Source organism: Anabrus simplex, chromosome 1, assembly GCF_040414725.1.
Source record: "Anabrus simplex isolate iqAnaSimp1 chromosome 1, ASM4041472v1, whole genome shotgun sequence".
In the NCBI taxonomy this organism is placed as follows: domain Eukaryota; kingdom Metazoa; phylum Arthropoda; class Insecta; order Orthoptera; family Tettigoniidae; genus Anabrus; species Anabrus simplex.
In genome coordinates this window covers 1,363,629,417-1,363,646,285 of record NC_090265.1, presented here as the reverse complement: position 1 = coordinate 1,363,646,285, position 16,869 = coordinate 1,363,629,417, and the positions used below count along the sequence as shown (strand labels likewise).

Here is a 16,869-nt window from a genome sequence, read left to right as displayed (position 1 = left end):
GCGTGCTTAGTAAATAATGTTCGAAAACATTTATACCAGCTTTACCACGGCAGGTATGTTTAAAAAGCGTAACAAATTGTACTGATATTAATTCGAGCAAAAATCCAGTCTTAAGTTTGCAGGTTAGATATACATAGGATTTACAAATTGATCAAAATAATTTTCCATTGTCTCCTTTGGGAACACAGACAAGTTCTTATTCTTATTCATCAGAATGTGTATGACTACTGCCAAGTGAAACGGCGCCACTGCCTGCCACCGACTGTTTTTCATATTTACAATACGAAAGAGTGAAGGAAGCTCGGTTCTATGCTTAGCGTGCTGGCCTTCGTTTCAAGGAGTCTCGGAGTCGATTTCCGGGCGGGTCGGGAATTTTATATTAATTAGTTAGTTATTGTGGCTCGGGAAATAGAGATGTGTGTCATCTTTAACAACAGAATTTTCACCTCACTGCACTTCTTCATGCTAATTCACAATTAGTAGGAAATTACATATAGTAGGCCCTATTAAATCTATATATAAAAAATAAGTTTTGTCTGTACATTGCTCAGAATTTAAAAAGAATGGTATATATGTATCGGTCGTGTCCACAGCAACAAGGAAATGCACGTTTTACTTTTCCGTAATTTATGTCTGTCTGTATGTCTGTCTGTCTCCTTGTCTGTTTGTCTATCTGGCTGTCTGTCTGTCAGTCTGTCTGTTTGTCTGTCTGTATGTGTGTATGTACACGCATCACGAGAAAACGGCTGAAGAGAATTTAATGAAAATCGGTATGAAAAGTCGGGGATTGAGCCACTACAATCTAGGATGCAAATAGTTTTATTTTAGGGGAAGGCCTAAAATTTAATTCTCAAATATTTATGTTATTAGTAGTCCTATCGATAAATACTGCATAACTAAAGTTATATAGAATTACATTTTCGATCCTTTATGCCTTATACATTTTTACCGTACCGGCTATAATAACAGAAATATTCATGAATTTGTATTTTTGTTACTAAGTCCATGTCAACGCTGAGCCACAAGAAAATAGGTAAACAAAATTTAATGAAAATCGGTATAGAGTGTCGGGGAATAAGAAACTACAGTCTAAGCTATAAACAATTTAATTCACCTTGGCGTCTAAAATTTAATTTTTAAATACAGTACCTATGTTATTGGTCCTATCGAAAAGTACTACGTAACGGAATTTATAGAGAATGCAATTTCCGATCATTTATGTTTTATTCAGTTTTACCGTGCCTACTACTGTATGATAAGAGTGGTATTTCAGAGTCGGAAGAAAACTAAATGCGAAAGCCTGCAATATCGAAAGCTCATACAATTGATCAATAAGAACATTATGTTGACCGTTGTTTGTTGTGATGTTCTTTGTCTCTTATGCTGTCACTCATCTCCGATAGATGGGATTACAGCTGCTTACCGAGTACAACAGCCTGCCTGAATATTGGCGGGAAATAGAAGGGCAGTTAGATAACTTTCTTCTCTAGCATACGATTCCTGTGCTTCATACATTTTCTGATTCTTCTGGTACGTAACACACTGATTCATCATGGCCCCCACTTTGAGGCACTGATCGGAATGAGCAGTGTGCACATTTAACGGAATAATGGCAGAGGAGTGTTCACGGCTGTTTGCGGCCTGGTCATTCCAGCTCTGGAAATTTGGACTGTTAGACCGGTAGCGCAATACTGTTCGTTAGAAGTGAGAAAATGTGTGGTTTTTCATTTGATGGAGTGTTTCATAAGATACCATTGCATTCTTACTGGCGTCATTGTAATTACCTATGTTGATTTCAGATGGAAAAACCATTAAGGCTGTCTATCTGGGATGTAAAAAAGGCAGGTGAAAATTCCTAAAATTGATTGTGACTGATGGTAGGCAAGATAGCCTACCATTACAATGAAAATTCCCTAACTTAGTCTTCACATTAAAAAGATGTTTCGTGACTTCCCCGTCGTGCTTCTATGGCAACGTTAAGAGCTATGTAATTTAATACTATCTTATTCACAACGTGTATACTACCTAACCGAGAATTCTGTATAAAACGTAAAATTCCATAGGGAAGCACGTGTACATCAGCTAGTATCATATAAACGTAACTCATTAACATGTATGGTATAAGAAAATACAAGTAGAGAATGGCTGTATTGGTTGAAAGAGACAGAAAGCCACAGTTTTAAAAAAAAAGAGTGACGGATGAACTCTGACCTCACGCAGTATCATCCCTCCTCATTCCGCGAAGTTCAAGAACCACTTGCGGTTTTCAAACTAGTAAATGCTCATACATGAAATATAATCAGTACCTACTCTTGACCATAATATTGCTGATAATGTTCATTATATGGTATCTCTTTTCATATGGTTGCAACTTACGACGCGGAGACTTACATGGGTCCTACGGTTTTCTCCAGTGGCATATTTGAAATGGCATGCATCTCTGGTAGTCTCGCTATGGTGATATTAAATGTTGCTTTCAGTGCTGGCTCGTCGAAGCAAGGAAAGGCCATCCGAGCGCTGATAGGCTCGAAGTGTGTAGTTGCAAGCCACCTGAAACATTACTGTATCTAAAAATTTAATCTAGATTCACAGCACCTAAACACATAATTTTAAATTCAATTAGGTATTAAGTATCCAACAATGAAATAATAAAATATCAAACCCAACTTTCACCAACATTAATTTGAAGGAAATATCGGAAACCACATTTTTGATAACGACGTAATATTAGAGTAATCCGTTACTCAGCAATGAGATAATATTCAATACTTCTGTCACATGACGATTATAATATATGAAAAGCATTGGGCGATTGCAGAAACAGTGCTTAGATGATGTCTACGGTTAAACAATCCCTAAGTATGGCTGCCGCATTGCAGAGATGTTATTTATCACTTAGACACTGTCTAAAACCGATGTTCAACCGGCCATGTTTAAACACTGCCGAGAACACTATTTAACCTCAAACGAGATGAGTGAATCACAATCAGAGGTTATGTACCATGAAACATGTAATTTGTATTATCACGTTGAGACGATTCCGGGAAGAAAGGTTAGTCCGACGGTCTCTCTGTGGGTCTCCCGTTGCGAAATCGCAGCAATTTCTTTGAAATGTACGGGGAGGTAGAGCTTAAAATAAGATTTCGCTTTGCAAGAGACTTGTTTCTTGGGACTGACAAAAGGACGGTCCGGTAACTGTCAACTTGAACACAATTCTTGGCACCCGATTAATTTTATTATTCATGGGGTAATTTCCATGGAATTACAGGTCACTTCGACTACATACATGTCAGAATTACTTGTGCAAATCGTCAGAGGGCTGGCACATACATCCACCGGGAGGGATTCACTTATATTTACTGCTAAGTAAACACACATAATAGTGAGAAATTAAAAGTAGGTTATATGTGGTTTATCGTCGCGCTAATTCACATAAGTTTTCGGCAACTATGAGATAGGAAAAGGCAAGTGGTAGTGATGGTGGTGATTATTCATTAAAGAGGAGGACTGATGAAGAAGATACGTGGCCATAATAAGAGCCCTAGTATTTGCCTGGTCTAAAAGTAGGGAAACTAAGGAAAGTAGTCTTCAGGGCTGCCGATGATGCGTTTCTAACCTGCGCTCTCCAGAATGCAAGCTACATCTATATGGCCCGTACAACACATTCGGTTACACATTACTATTGTTTCATCTTCCCTTCGTCGAAGCTATTTACGAGTAGATTAAACTCACCGTAATAACGCTATAATCAAAGCTGTACTTCCCCGTACGGTGGCGTGTCGCTTTAGTGTCGATAGTATTATGAAATTTAATTTCCACCGAAAGCGATGTTCTTATCTTTGGCCAAGCCATGCCCATGCTTAACCATATTTCAGTAATGTGTATGAAGGCAAACAGCTGACTGGCGTTCGGCGCACGCACCGACGAATATCATTGGTTGCGACAAGCAAAGAGTTGCATGAAAGATATCTCTATGTCCATTTTAAAACCAATATTGAAACTTAAAACGATGTCTAGTTAAACGCCGGATGAAAATTGTTTATGCAATGGAAGATCGTGCTCGATTTACACGTTGTTCAGGTAGATGTTGTCTAAATATTAAAAGCTAGTCATCGTTTCTGCAATCGGCCCAATATGTAATCAATAGAAATGGCTATAGAAAATTATCTTAATGGAAAAATGAAAACTAAGCGGACATTTTCCTCCTCTCTTCTTTCCTATCTCTTCTGTCTCCTTGGCATTGGGCTTGCAAAGACAATTTCTAAACTCATTCGCAATGCTGATTTGCTGGCGGTACACTCCAAGACCGTGGAACTTCTTCCATGTTCAGGAAAAAGACCCGTATTTTGTAACCAAATTTAGAAAGGCGTAATACTGGCCTTATTAGCAAATAACGGTAGGTATTAGTCAACTTCGTCTAAATATTGAGCATTTATTTAGGTGTATGTTGGTAAAACGTTTAGGCATCATGACACCCAATCTCATAGATTTCGGGAAACTTGCTGACAACGTACATAATATTATTAAAATCAATGCTCCAAGCCCCGAACCATTGATGTACAATGCAGCCATGTCGCATAATGTATATCAGTACATTTCCAGAAAGCACAATACATCCTTCTTTGGTAGGACATTTTGTGCCGTCAACCTTCGATATTTAAAAGGTTAAGTCAAAGTGTGTAAGTCTGCTTATGAAATAGAAGTGAACCGTAAATTGCACAGTAATTTTCATCTTCTGCAAATAAAAGTTTTTTCTGGGAATAATGGTGACGTTTTCCACAGGTCCCTAGAGAGTAGCATTTTCTTTCTTATTTTAAGAAACTCAGCGCGGCTTATTCCCGTCGTAGGTGAGCTGTCTACCTTGTTGTAGTCTATCATTTCCTCTCTGCCATTTCTTCAACGTACACGATCCATTCCTTCCTCGGACGGCCTTTTCTCGAGCCTCAAACACCTTCCTTTCGTCGTCCATTCCTTTAATGTGCTGCATCAAATATTGCAAAATTCCTAAACTGTGGAGAAAAGCAAGAGTTATAGCAATACTCAAACCTGGCAAGAACGCAGGTGATTCGAAGAACTACCGACCAATCTCTTTGTTGTGCCATTTATACAAAATCTTAGAAAGAATGATTCTGGACAGACTATCTAAAGTGAGAGGCCCATTACTCATACCAGAACAAGCCGGCTTTCGACCAGGGAAAAGTTGTACTTCCCAAATACTGCACCTCACACAATATCTAGAAGACGGCTATGAAAACAACAAAGTCAGTGGAGTAGTTTTTGTTGACTTGACATCAGCCTACGATAGAGTTAATCACCATATACTGCTTCGTAAAATGCGCAGTATAACTAAGGACTATAAACTCACCCAAATGATTGAGTGCTTTCTACAGAACAGAAGGTATTTTGTTGAATTCCAAGACCAGAGGAGTAGATGGAGGAACTTAAAGAATGACCTTCCACGAGGGAGTGTGCTGGCACCTATACTTTTCGACATCTACACCAATGATCAGCCTCGCCCACAAGCGACAAAGAGCTTTATTTATGCAGACGATGTCGCTCTGGCAGCTCAAGAGGAAACGTTTGAACTAGTTGAAGAGAAGCTCTCCCATGCTCTACAAATTCTAAGTGGTTATTACCAAGAGAACCAACTAAAACCAAACCCATCAAAAACACAAGTCTGTGCCTTCCACCTAAAAAATCGACAGACAACGAGAAAATTGCGAGTGATTTGGGAAGGTGAAATATTAGAACACTGCTTCACTCCCAAATATCTAGCACTAACCTATAGAACACACTGTCTGAATACCAAAAGGAAGGTATTTGCAAGGAACAACATTATCTCGAAATTATCGGCTTCAACCTGGGGGACGCATCCTCTCCTTTTAAGAACATCAGCAATAGCCCTCTGTTATTCAGCAGCAGAATACGCCTGCCCTGTCTGGTGTAGATCTAGTAATGCTAATCAAGTGGATGTCGCCTTAAATTAAACCTGCAGACTCATTACAGGATGTTTGAGATCTACACCGGGGCCGATGACCTCGATGTTAGGCCCCTTTAAACAACAAGCATCATCATCAGATCTACACCACTTGATAAAGTTTGTTGTCTATCAGGTATCCCACCTCCAGATATCCACCGTGAGTGTGCATCCAGACTGGAGAAATCTAAAGCACTGAACCTGACGACCCATACTTTATATGGGTACCATCCAGCAACCCAACGGCTCAAATCAAGGAAAAGCTTTCTCCATACAACTGAAAGCCTCACTGAATCACCATCGAGCTTCAGAGTGAATTCATGGCGTTCCAGATCCAGCCACCTTGCAGGATGGATGACGCCTTCCGAAAGACTTCCTCCAGGCCACGAGGAAAGCTGGTCAACATGGAAGACGCTCAAAAGGTTGCGTTCAGGAGTTCGAAGAACAAAGACCAACATGAGAAAGTGGGGTTTTGTCTGTGACTCCACTCTATGTGAATGTGGTGAAGAACAGACAATGAGCCATCTCCTTGTTTGTAACTTGTGTCCAACTACTTGCAATCTCCAGATTGTGATGGACGCTACCAAGGAAACATGTAAATTAGCCGCTTACTGGTCACACCACATTTAATTAATTTTGTATTTATGGAGAGCTTAAATCACATCGTTACCTGCCATCATCAGAAATGATTAATGATTATAGTACCAGATTTGTTATTGTCCTGTTATTATTATTGTAAGTATAATGTATGTTTCTGACACGATTAAATAAATAAATAAATGTGCTCATACCAACTTCAAACCTCCTTCTGTGGATCACTTTTAGGGTGTAGCCTCCGCACCCTAGGAACGTGGGTTCAAACTCGGCAAAGATGATGGGATTTTTGAAGACCAGAAAAATTCTATTATGCACTCCATGTCGTACAATGTAAGTATGAGAAGTTCTCTCATGGGACAGTTAGAGTTTATCTGACAATATTAATTAAAACTTAGCCAAGTTGTCATACAGAGATTCATTTCTCTGCCATCTGGTTGACTAAAACAGAATTACAAAATATAGATGCAGGCAGACTAAATGGTGCCAAATCAAAACGCCTGTACAGGCTGCCTCAGATCATACGATTATTTTAATGATTATTATTATTAATATTATTACTACTATCATTTTACGGCTTGCTTTCGAATGGTGCGTAATGTCAACTCCACTTTTAACTATTCAATGATTGCTGCATTTCGCACTCCAACGTTCCCGGTTTTATGCACTATCCTCTGAAGATACTTCATAATCTGACACGGTCACGCTATTTCCCTTGTTCCTCCAGCATGGTGCAGGCTCATATGAAGAAAAGCATGCCCGCGTTTGGTCCAAGGGGTCCCGGGTTCGATTCCTGACCGGCCGGAGATTTTAAACTTAATACATTAATTCCTCTGGCTCTGGGACTGGGTGTGTAAGTTTTAGAATTCGTCATAGGTAGGGCCCTACACTCGTAGACACACACCGGGCGAGTTGGCCGTGCGGTTAGGAGCGCGCAACTGTGAGCTCACATCCGGGAGATAGTTGGTTCAAACCCCACTGTCGACAGCCCTGAAGATGGTTTTCCGTGGTTTCCCATTTTCACACCAGGCTGTACCTTAATTAAGGCCACGGCCGTTTCCTTCTCACTCCTAGCCCTTTCCTGTCCCATCGTCGCCATAAGACCTATCTGTGTCGGTGCGACGTAAAGCAACTAGCAAAAAAAAAAAAAAAAAGAGCATAGACACACAGGACGCCTATTGACGTCAATTCGAAAGCACTGCACCAAGCCTCCCCGGAAGCCATACACCATTAAAATAATTTTCTCCTTCCCTGTTATACACTGCTTCAATAGGTAGTGCGAATTGTTCACTTTAATTGAAAATGCAATACAAATTAACGTGGGTAATGAAAAAACAGTTCTTCTCAGATATACACGATAATTTAAAAGAAGTGAACCACTTAATTCCTGACGAACAGTTGATACATATGGCTTCCCAAAAAACTGCTTATGAAAATTCTCTGCAGACATGTCGGTCTATGCATGATGCAGGGGCCGAGGTTCTCGATGCTTGGCCCCTGAAAATATTGATCATCACCATCAACAAGAAGTTGTTAGCCAGGCGCTGAACCCATTACGTCATCAGGCTCCATAAAGGGAATATTAGAGTTGGGTTTCAACTGAACCGGTAGTCAACTACGTAGTGTAAACTAATGTAGTACTGATCAGTGACAAAGGAGTAGACCACAATTTATAGTGTTGCTGAATATCACACTCACCGTAATGATCACCGACGTCAGGGAGACAGGGTAGGTTACATGGAAGAAGAAGCTGAAGAAGAAGAATGATTCTACACAGTCTTATCGTGCAGCGAAATTAACCATTTGTATGTAAAACAGAGCGTGAGTGCTCAGTAAGGTGCACACCACGAACGAAGTTCATGGCTGGATTTAGGGCTAAAATGAAACATTGTTATGAAGTTTTACTCACCTTTTCTGACCGTTTACAAGATATGAACTTCGATAAAACCCTGTTGGTATGTCCGACAGTTGGCCTTTGTAACTGATATTTAGACGGTACATACTTCCAACTATCAGAGACTTAGCCAGTCCAAGAACTAAAAAGTCTCTTAATCTATCTATTCCAGTACCAACTACTGGAACGGAAAGTTCGGAATTAACCTCAGTTAAATTTGGTGCAGTATACAGCTCTATGTCTCTGGCGTGGAGAGTGATGGTTTTCTCTGGATGTTCTGCTTTAACAAGGATGGACACATGACCATCGAAAGTAAATGCACGTTGAGAGTCTTCTTCATCCAAGTATGGTATCAGATGAATGGTGTAGCTGGTAGGCTTCACTTCCAGCGGCAAGCGGTAGATGCCATTGTTTTCAATAGTAATAGCAATCGAGCAAAAAACAACCAATACGTAATACGCAGCTCTTAGACAATAGAAGGGCACCATTTTCCTGAAAGCGAATTAGAAACATTGTTATTAGGCGTATACACATTTAACAAATAATGTGAAATTTTATTCGCGTTGTAGGAAATATATTGTAAAATGTATTTCGTAATACTATTTTAAGAAACCCTGTTGGTAAATCTTTCCGTTGGCCCATGTAACTGATGATAATTCGCTACATACTTCCTGCTATTAGAGGCTCATTAAGTGAAGTATCTCATTCTCAAACTGCTAATTAACTCTCTACCATTGCAATTATCGTCTTTCGAACGGGGCGTAGTAGTGGGGGCCAGATGGATGGAATATTCCATTATCGAAATTGTGGACAGTTAAAATTCCTCGTGTGTATCGGAAATACCTCATGGGAGGTGAACAGCACAGTGGCTAAATACGGATGCGTAATGATCGCGATTAGCAGTGTTTGGATAGAATTGTCCGTGGCATCCAACAAGTCACATTGGCTCAAATCACATCCACATTCAACCCAGGAGGCACTAGACGTATATCAAACGGATCAGTGCAGCGTGCTTTAACGTCAGTGAGATATTGAAGCAGAAGACCTACCATAGTGGCCTTGTTAACACCACAACAACAACACCTGGGCGTGTGACGTTGCTAATTGGACCCTGGAACACTGGCGACATGTAGATTGATCCGATGAGTCACTCTTCCTGTTTTTTGAGCTGATGGTAGGGTTCGGATACGGCGCAGGTCCAGTGAAGCTATGGACCCCTGTTGTTATCAAGGTACCATACAGGCTGGTGGTAGCACCATAAATGTGTGAGGTGTGTTCATGTGGCATGGGCTGGATCCTTGACCTTGACAGGTCCTTGACCTGTGACTCCTACGTTGAACTGCTTGACGAACACTCACAGCCCTTCATGGATTTCCAGTACCCCTACAAAGATAAGATATTCCAGCAGGATAATGCCCAAGTTGCCCACCATTGGCTCGTGGATCCTTCTGAGAAGTTTCAATGACTTCTGCAGCTACCTCGTTCGCCTGATCTGAAACCTGTCGAGTATTTATAGGACGTGGTGGTGAGGCCCATTTATACCCAAGATCCTGCACCTACGTACAAATAGGTAGGTAAGGGTTATTCTGCCCGAAGGTAGGTCCGAACCTCCGCAGAGGTGTTCGTGAGCCGGAGTTTACGTGCGGTAGGGTGGCCAGTTCCTTTCCACTCCTCCATTCCTTTACCCCCACCAACAGCGCGTGGCAACCCATCCTACTCCTGACCACGCCCAATGTTGCTTAACTTCGGAGATCTCACGGGATCCGGTGTTTCAACACAGCTACGGCCGTTGGCTACGTACAAATAGGAGGAAGCTGCAAACTGCTATCTAAACGGCATGGGTCAGTATCTCACCACAGATGTTTCTTCCACTTGTGGAATCAATGCCACTACGAGTTGTTGCACTTTGCCTACACGATACTAGACCCTTATCCCATACCGTTTACATATCAGTTTACACTATAATGAAAGTAGGAAGAACATTTCAAAATACACTTACAGATACATTTCACTTAGAGATGACTATCATTGGCCGCAACATCATATATGATATCTGTAGCTATATAGATATATAGGCGAATATTGTCTTGCTGTATTTTCTTTGAACAACGTCTATCCATTTTCTTACTGCAGGCGAGTTTTTGCGGGCAGAAACTTTGGTCCAACTCTCCTAGCGTTGGCCGAAATTTCTTCAGAAATATCTTTCATTTCAAGAAACCTAAAAAAAGTTATTGACAAACAAACTGTTTACCAGGTATCGTTGCATAAATTCGCTTCATTTTAAATTCCAGCATCAAATAAATCTCTGCCTAGACCTATTGTGGTTCAGTTCGTGAATAGATGGAAGAAGCATGATCTTATGGTTGCAAAGAAAAATGTTAGGCATCTTTCATCCACTGCACTTAATATTTATGCCACCAACCAAACTCTTCAAATCGATGTCCACCTAACAGATAAACCTTTTCTTACCACTTCTTGTAAAATCTTAAATAAAGGAGGTAATACCGAAATTGGTCTGTAACTACAAACATTAAATTTATACATGCCTTTATAGACAAATCTGACTATTTTAAGTTTAACTGGTACTTTTCCCTCTGACAGAGATTTGCTAACTAATTTTGTGATGTGAGGTATTATAAATTTAGAGGGTCTCCATATAAGAGTGTTACTAATACCTAAACAGTCAACAATACACCCGTTTTAAAGATTATTCATTATTTTTTTAAATTTCACTTTCATTAGTAGGGATAAAGGTAAGGAATCCTATGGGCCAGGATCAAGGTGAAGGTATTTAGACTGAGGAATATTCTTAGCTAAACACAGACTCATATCAGTGAAATCTTCATTAAATATAGTTGAAATTTGACTTTAATCAGTCAAGAACTTATCATTTATTTCAATTGTATTTCTTCATTAATACGGTTACTAATTGTTAAATAATTATTAATAACTTTCCACTGATAATTAGTGTTGTTTAACCTATTGATATAATATTTATTTTCTAGATCTCTTTTCATTTTAGTAACCCTGTTACCTTTGTCTTTATAGTCTTGATTTAACTGCTGTAAAATATAGCCACATCCCATACAAAATCTCATCTGTTGTCTTTTAATTTTATAATATAAAATTTTTGTCTGATTAAATTTAACATGTCTGAAGTAGATTTGAACTTTCATTTTTAACTAAAGCAGTACTTTCTTTAAAATAATTTATTTATTTATTTGTTATGATATCAGAGCTATCATCATCATTTATAGTTAATGGTGTTTGAGACATGTATTTTTCTTTAGATGGGACATGGTATTTTGTAGGTTGTATTACATAATTCGTTTGTGTATTAATTTTGTGTGTAATATTAATATCCAAGATTAATAAATTGTGATCACTCAGATCAGTTATTATGTCTTATACATTTCATATTTGTGTGCGTAAAATATGATCTATAAGTGTACTAGTAGTCAATTAAATTCTATTATATCAAACCCAACCTTCACCAACATTCATTTTAAGGAATCATAAAATCGGAAACCACATTTTTGAAAACGACGTAGTATTAGAGAAATCCGTTACTCAGCAATGAGATAATATTCAATACTTCTGTCACATGACGATTATAATATATTAAAAGCTTCCGAAATTCTAAGGGTAGGTATTGAAAACGTGATAGAGAATAATAACACAGATAAAGCATTAAGAAGTATTGTACTATCGATAGAAATAGATGGCTGTAAGAAAGAGAAGGGAAGACAAAAACATAATCTGTGGTATAATGACCATTTTGAGGAAAACAACCCAGATGTGATAAGGGCACTGAAGGCGTACAGAAGTAAGGGATATTACGAGCTACGGATAGATTTCTGTAGATTAGAAAGGAATACAAGATTTAAGAATTGAAAATAGAAAGACTTGACAGACCAAAGAGGTAAAATTACGAAATAGTTATTGTAAAAAAACGAAACTAATAAAGTATGGAACAGAATAAACATAATTTGTAGAAAAGCAAAAGTACCATACAAGAAAATATAAGCAATGAAGAGCGGATAATGTATTTTAAGGAACTGCTAGGCGGTAAGAATGAATGTAAAATAAATTAAAGTCAGACCGGTATACTAAGACTTATGTAGAACACTATCTTCGTACTAGACGATGCAATATCTACGGATGAAGTACTATGAAAAAAGGAAAGGGGTAAATCAAGTGCTATTGGTGAAATTACTTAGGAATTCTTAAAAGAGCTGTGCAATAACAGACAAATGATGGAAATAATAACTAAGATATTTAACACAATTCTTTACGGCAGGAAAATCCCAAGATTCAGTCAAGAAGGAATAATATGCCCTATATATAAAAAGGAAGGGAAACAATTTGAATGAAAATAATGTAGGGGTATTTCTTTGTTGGATACACTTAGTAAGATATATACCGGGATATAAGCAAAAATAATTATGAAATGGGCGGAGGATTACTCTATACTCTCCGTGTACCCAGTCGGGTTTCAGGAAAGGAATGAGGAGCCACGACAACATATTTATAATTAAAATTGTATTGATAAATATAGAAAAAGAAAAGGTGGTACATTACATATTACACGTATAGACCTACAATAAAAGTTTTGATTCGGTCAGGGGACAGGCTGTCGCTGCCAAATTCGCTAGAATAGGGCTGTCAAATAAAATTATTAAGGCTATAAGGCTATATAGATCTGTACGCGGAAGTGATATGCACGTTTAGTAAAGGAAGACATAGCGGTGGGAGAGATACACTCAAATATTGAATTTAAGTAGGGATGTAAATTATCATCGAAATTATTCATACTCTTCGTTAAAATATTTTGGATAATGAAGGGGGGAGGGTAAGACAAGTCCATGGCTGAATAATAGTGAAATTCCTGGCCTGATTTTCGCAGACGACATCCTTCTGCTATCCCTGACATCAGTCGGGAAGGAAAACTGCATCAGTAAAGCTGGTGAAAATATAGGAAATGGAATTTGAAAATTAACATTAAAAATAAAAGTAATGGTTTGTAAGAAATGGAATAAATTAAATAAAAAATGAAAGATGGTGGTTAGAAGGTTTAGAACTTGAAGTGGTCAATAAAATAGAAAGGAATTATAATAACATCAAATGGAATGTGGAACGAACAAATAAGACGAGCTAAAATGAAAGGGTTAACCGCTCTATTTAGCACATAAAAAGATTTTAAATGCTCTAGTGATATCAGAAGTATGGAGTATTGGAGAAGATTTAAAAATAACTAGATGTAATTAGTAATAAATTCTGTAAAATAATAATGAGTCTACCAGAATGTACATCTAATAGTGGAGATAGAATAATATGTGAAGATACAAGCAGATATAACTAGGAAGGTAATAAAATACACAAAAAATAACAAAAATGTGGGGATAACATATAGAATGGATATAATTACCAGTAGGTTTAAATATGTTCTATAATGGACAAATAGATAAATAATTGTAACAAAGGTAACGTATTGCACGTATCAAACTAGTGGATTGCAATAACTGAAGGCTCTCTCCCCAGTTTCAGGCGATCCGGAACTAGGGTATGGGATTATTCTATTCTAGAAGCGAAACACATGAGTCTGGAACAATCGGTTAAACCCTGAACTTTAGCAACGCTTGGAATTCAGTTCTCCTGTGCACGACAGCTTCCAGGTGGAGATTCCTGCTAGATTTTGGATTCAGCCTTAACCGTGGTCAAGACAACGCGCTCACCAATGAATAGAATACGGAAGCAGAGAGTGCCGGGTATATATGCCTAATTTATCATTTTGTCAGTTTCTGTTAAAAGTTTTGAGATTAGTATGGAATATGTACAAATACACTGACTGACCGAGCAAATGCAACACCAAGAAGGAGTGGTCCGAACTTTATGCCAATTGCAGGGTAGACTGACGTCACTGAGGTATGCTCATGATATAAAATGCGCCGCTGTGCTGCGCACGTAGCGAACGATAAATGGGACACGGCGTTGGCGAATGGCCCACTTCGTACCGTGATTTCTCAGCCGACAGTCATTGTAGAACGTGTTGTCGTGTGCCACAGGACACGTGTATAGCTAAGAATGCCAGGCCGCCGTCAACGGAGGCATTTCCAGCAGACAGACGACTTTACGAGGGGTATGGTGATCGGGCTGAGAAGGGCAGGTTGGTCGCTTCGTCAAATCGCAGCCGATACCCATAGGGATGTGTCCACGGTGCAGCGCCTGTGGCGAAGATGGTTGGCGTAGGGACATGTGGCACGTGCGAGGGGTCCAAGCGCAGCCCGAGTGACGTCAGCACGCGAGGATCGGCGCATCCGCCGCCAAGCGGTGGCAGCCCCGCACGCCACGTCAACCGCCATTCTTCAGCATGTGCAAGACACCATGGCTGTTCCAATATCGAACAGAACAATTTCCCGTCGATTGGTTGAAGGGGCCTGCACTCCCGGCGTCCGCTCAGAAGACTACCATTGACTCCACAGCGTAGACGTGCACGCCTGGCATGGTGCCGGGCTAGAGCGACTTGGATGAGGGAATGGCGGAACGTCGTGTTCTCCGATGAGTCACGCTTCTGTTCTGTCAGTGATAGTCACCGCAGACGAGTGTGGCGTCGGCGTGGAGAAAGGTCAAATCCGGCAGTAATTGTGGAGCGCCCTACCGCTAGACAACGCGGCATCATGGTTTGGGGCGCTGTTGCGTATGATTCAACGTCACCTCTAGTGCGTATTCAAGGCACGTTAAATGCCCACCGCTACGTGCAGCATGTGCTGTGGCCGGTGGCACTCCCGTACCTTCAGGGGCTTCCCAATGCTCTGTTTCAGCAGGATAATGCCCGCCCACACACTGCTCGCATCTTCCAACAGGCTCTACGAGGTGTACAGATGCTTCCGTGGCCAGCGTACTCTCCGGATCTCTCACCAATCGAACACGTGTGGGATCTCATTGGACGCCGTTTGCAAACTCTGCCCCAGCCTCGTACGGACGACCAACTGTGGCAAATGGTTGACAGAGAATGGAGAACCATCCCTCAGGACACCATCCGCACTCTTATTGACTCTGTACCTTGACGTGTTTCTGCGTGCATCGCCGCTCGCGGTGGTCCTACATCCTACTGAGTCGATGCCGTGCGCATTGTGTAACCTGCATATCGGTTTGAAATAAACATCAATTATTCGTCCGTGCCGTCTCTGTTTTTTCCCCAACTTTCATCCCTTTCGAACCACTCCTTCTTGGTGTTGCATTTGCTCTGTCAGTCGTATTAAGATCATGTCTATATCAAATTTATCAATACTTTGGTGTAGAACTAAACCGTACTCTACACATTTACTCATGAAACATGCGGAAAAATACGAAATTATACTTTAGCAAATATGTATGATTAATGATTAAAATCAGTGAAAATCCGCGGTCACTAATGACAACGATAATATGCATAGGTAGTAGATAATGCCCACGAACAAATGTTGAAAATGGTATAGGGATCTTAGCCAAGTATCAGGTTTAACATTATTCTGCAACAGAATGACATATTTACGCTTTACAAGTGCTTCTACTTCCTTCCTCCTCTTCTGCATCTTATCCCATTGAGTTAGGGCCAATGTTTCCATTTGCCACGGTCCAAAATATCGTAGTGTGTAACTGACTTTGGGACTTAATTGTTGCCTATGTCTCTGCTCCATATATCATGTAAATCTCACAGCACACATATGGACTTTTCAATTTATTGAACATTTATTTTTCTGTTACAGAGAAACCCAGTTCAACAAGTCAACCTGAATTCTATGTGTTACCTCCAAGTCCAAATTGCCATCACTAGATACAGTAGATCGCAGGTACCTGAATTGTCCATGTAAAAGTGCTTGTTCTACGGTTTTCAGTTCTTACAGTTCTTAAACCACGTCAGTTCCACGACTATTCACAGTTCTATTCTTGATCGAACTGACAGCAGTTTACGATGTACGTTGTCCCAAGCCAAAGATAAATTAGTATAAATACAAAATACAACTATAAACATAAAGCCAAAGACAAATAAATACAACCTTCTTCTGATGCAGTAGTTGTTATGATATGGTCGTCCAGAATGGGCTCATATGCTCCTAACCAATTACTTTAAAAGTAAACTCTTCTTACAGCAGGTCAGCAATTTCTTCAGTAATGATGCTTGTACTGATTCTGACCCCATCTTATTTTTAAATGCTATTTGTTCGTGGCGTCGACCTCTAAAGATCTTTTGTTTTTACTTGCACCATATGTTATGAACCTGCATGTAATTGTAATTGCGGAAATGTAAAGTGTTGAATGTGAGGAAAGGAACGTTAAGGACGACACAAATATTCAGTCCCCAGGCCAGGGATATTAATCATTTACAATAAATTAAAAACCCCTAACCCGGCCGGTAATCGAA

At 39.8% G+C, this 16,869-nt stretch overlaps 1 protein-coding gene across 1 annotated transcript in view; it reads right to left on the bottom strand.

The window, feature by feature from the left end:
- Window positions 1–16,869, bottom strand: part of LOC136859064 (uncharacterized) — a 792,234-nt gene that overhangs the window by 620,723 nt on the left and 154,642 nt on the right. Inside the window, exons 18-19 of the mRNA XM_068225768.1 lie at window positions 8,481–8,957; window positions 2,392–2,550 (exon numbers count right to left, since the gene is read on the bottom strand). Coding sequence (XP_068081869.1) covers window positions 2,392–2,550; window positions 8,481–8,957 — 636 coding nt within the window. The remainder of the gene's footprint in view (window positions 1–2,391; window positions 2,551–8,480; window positions 8,958–16,869) is intronic.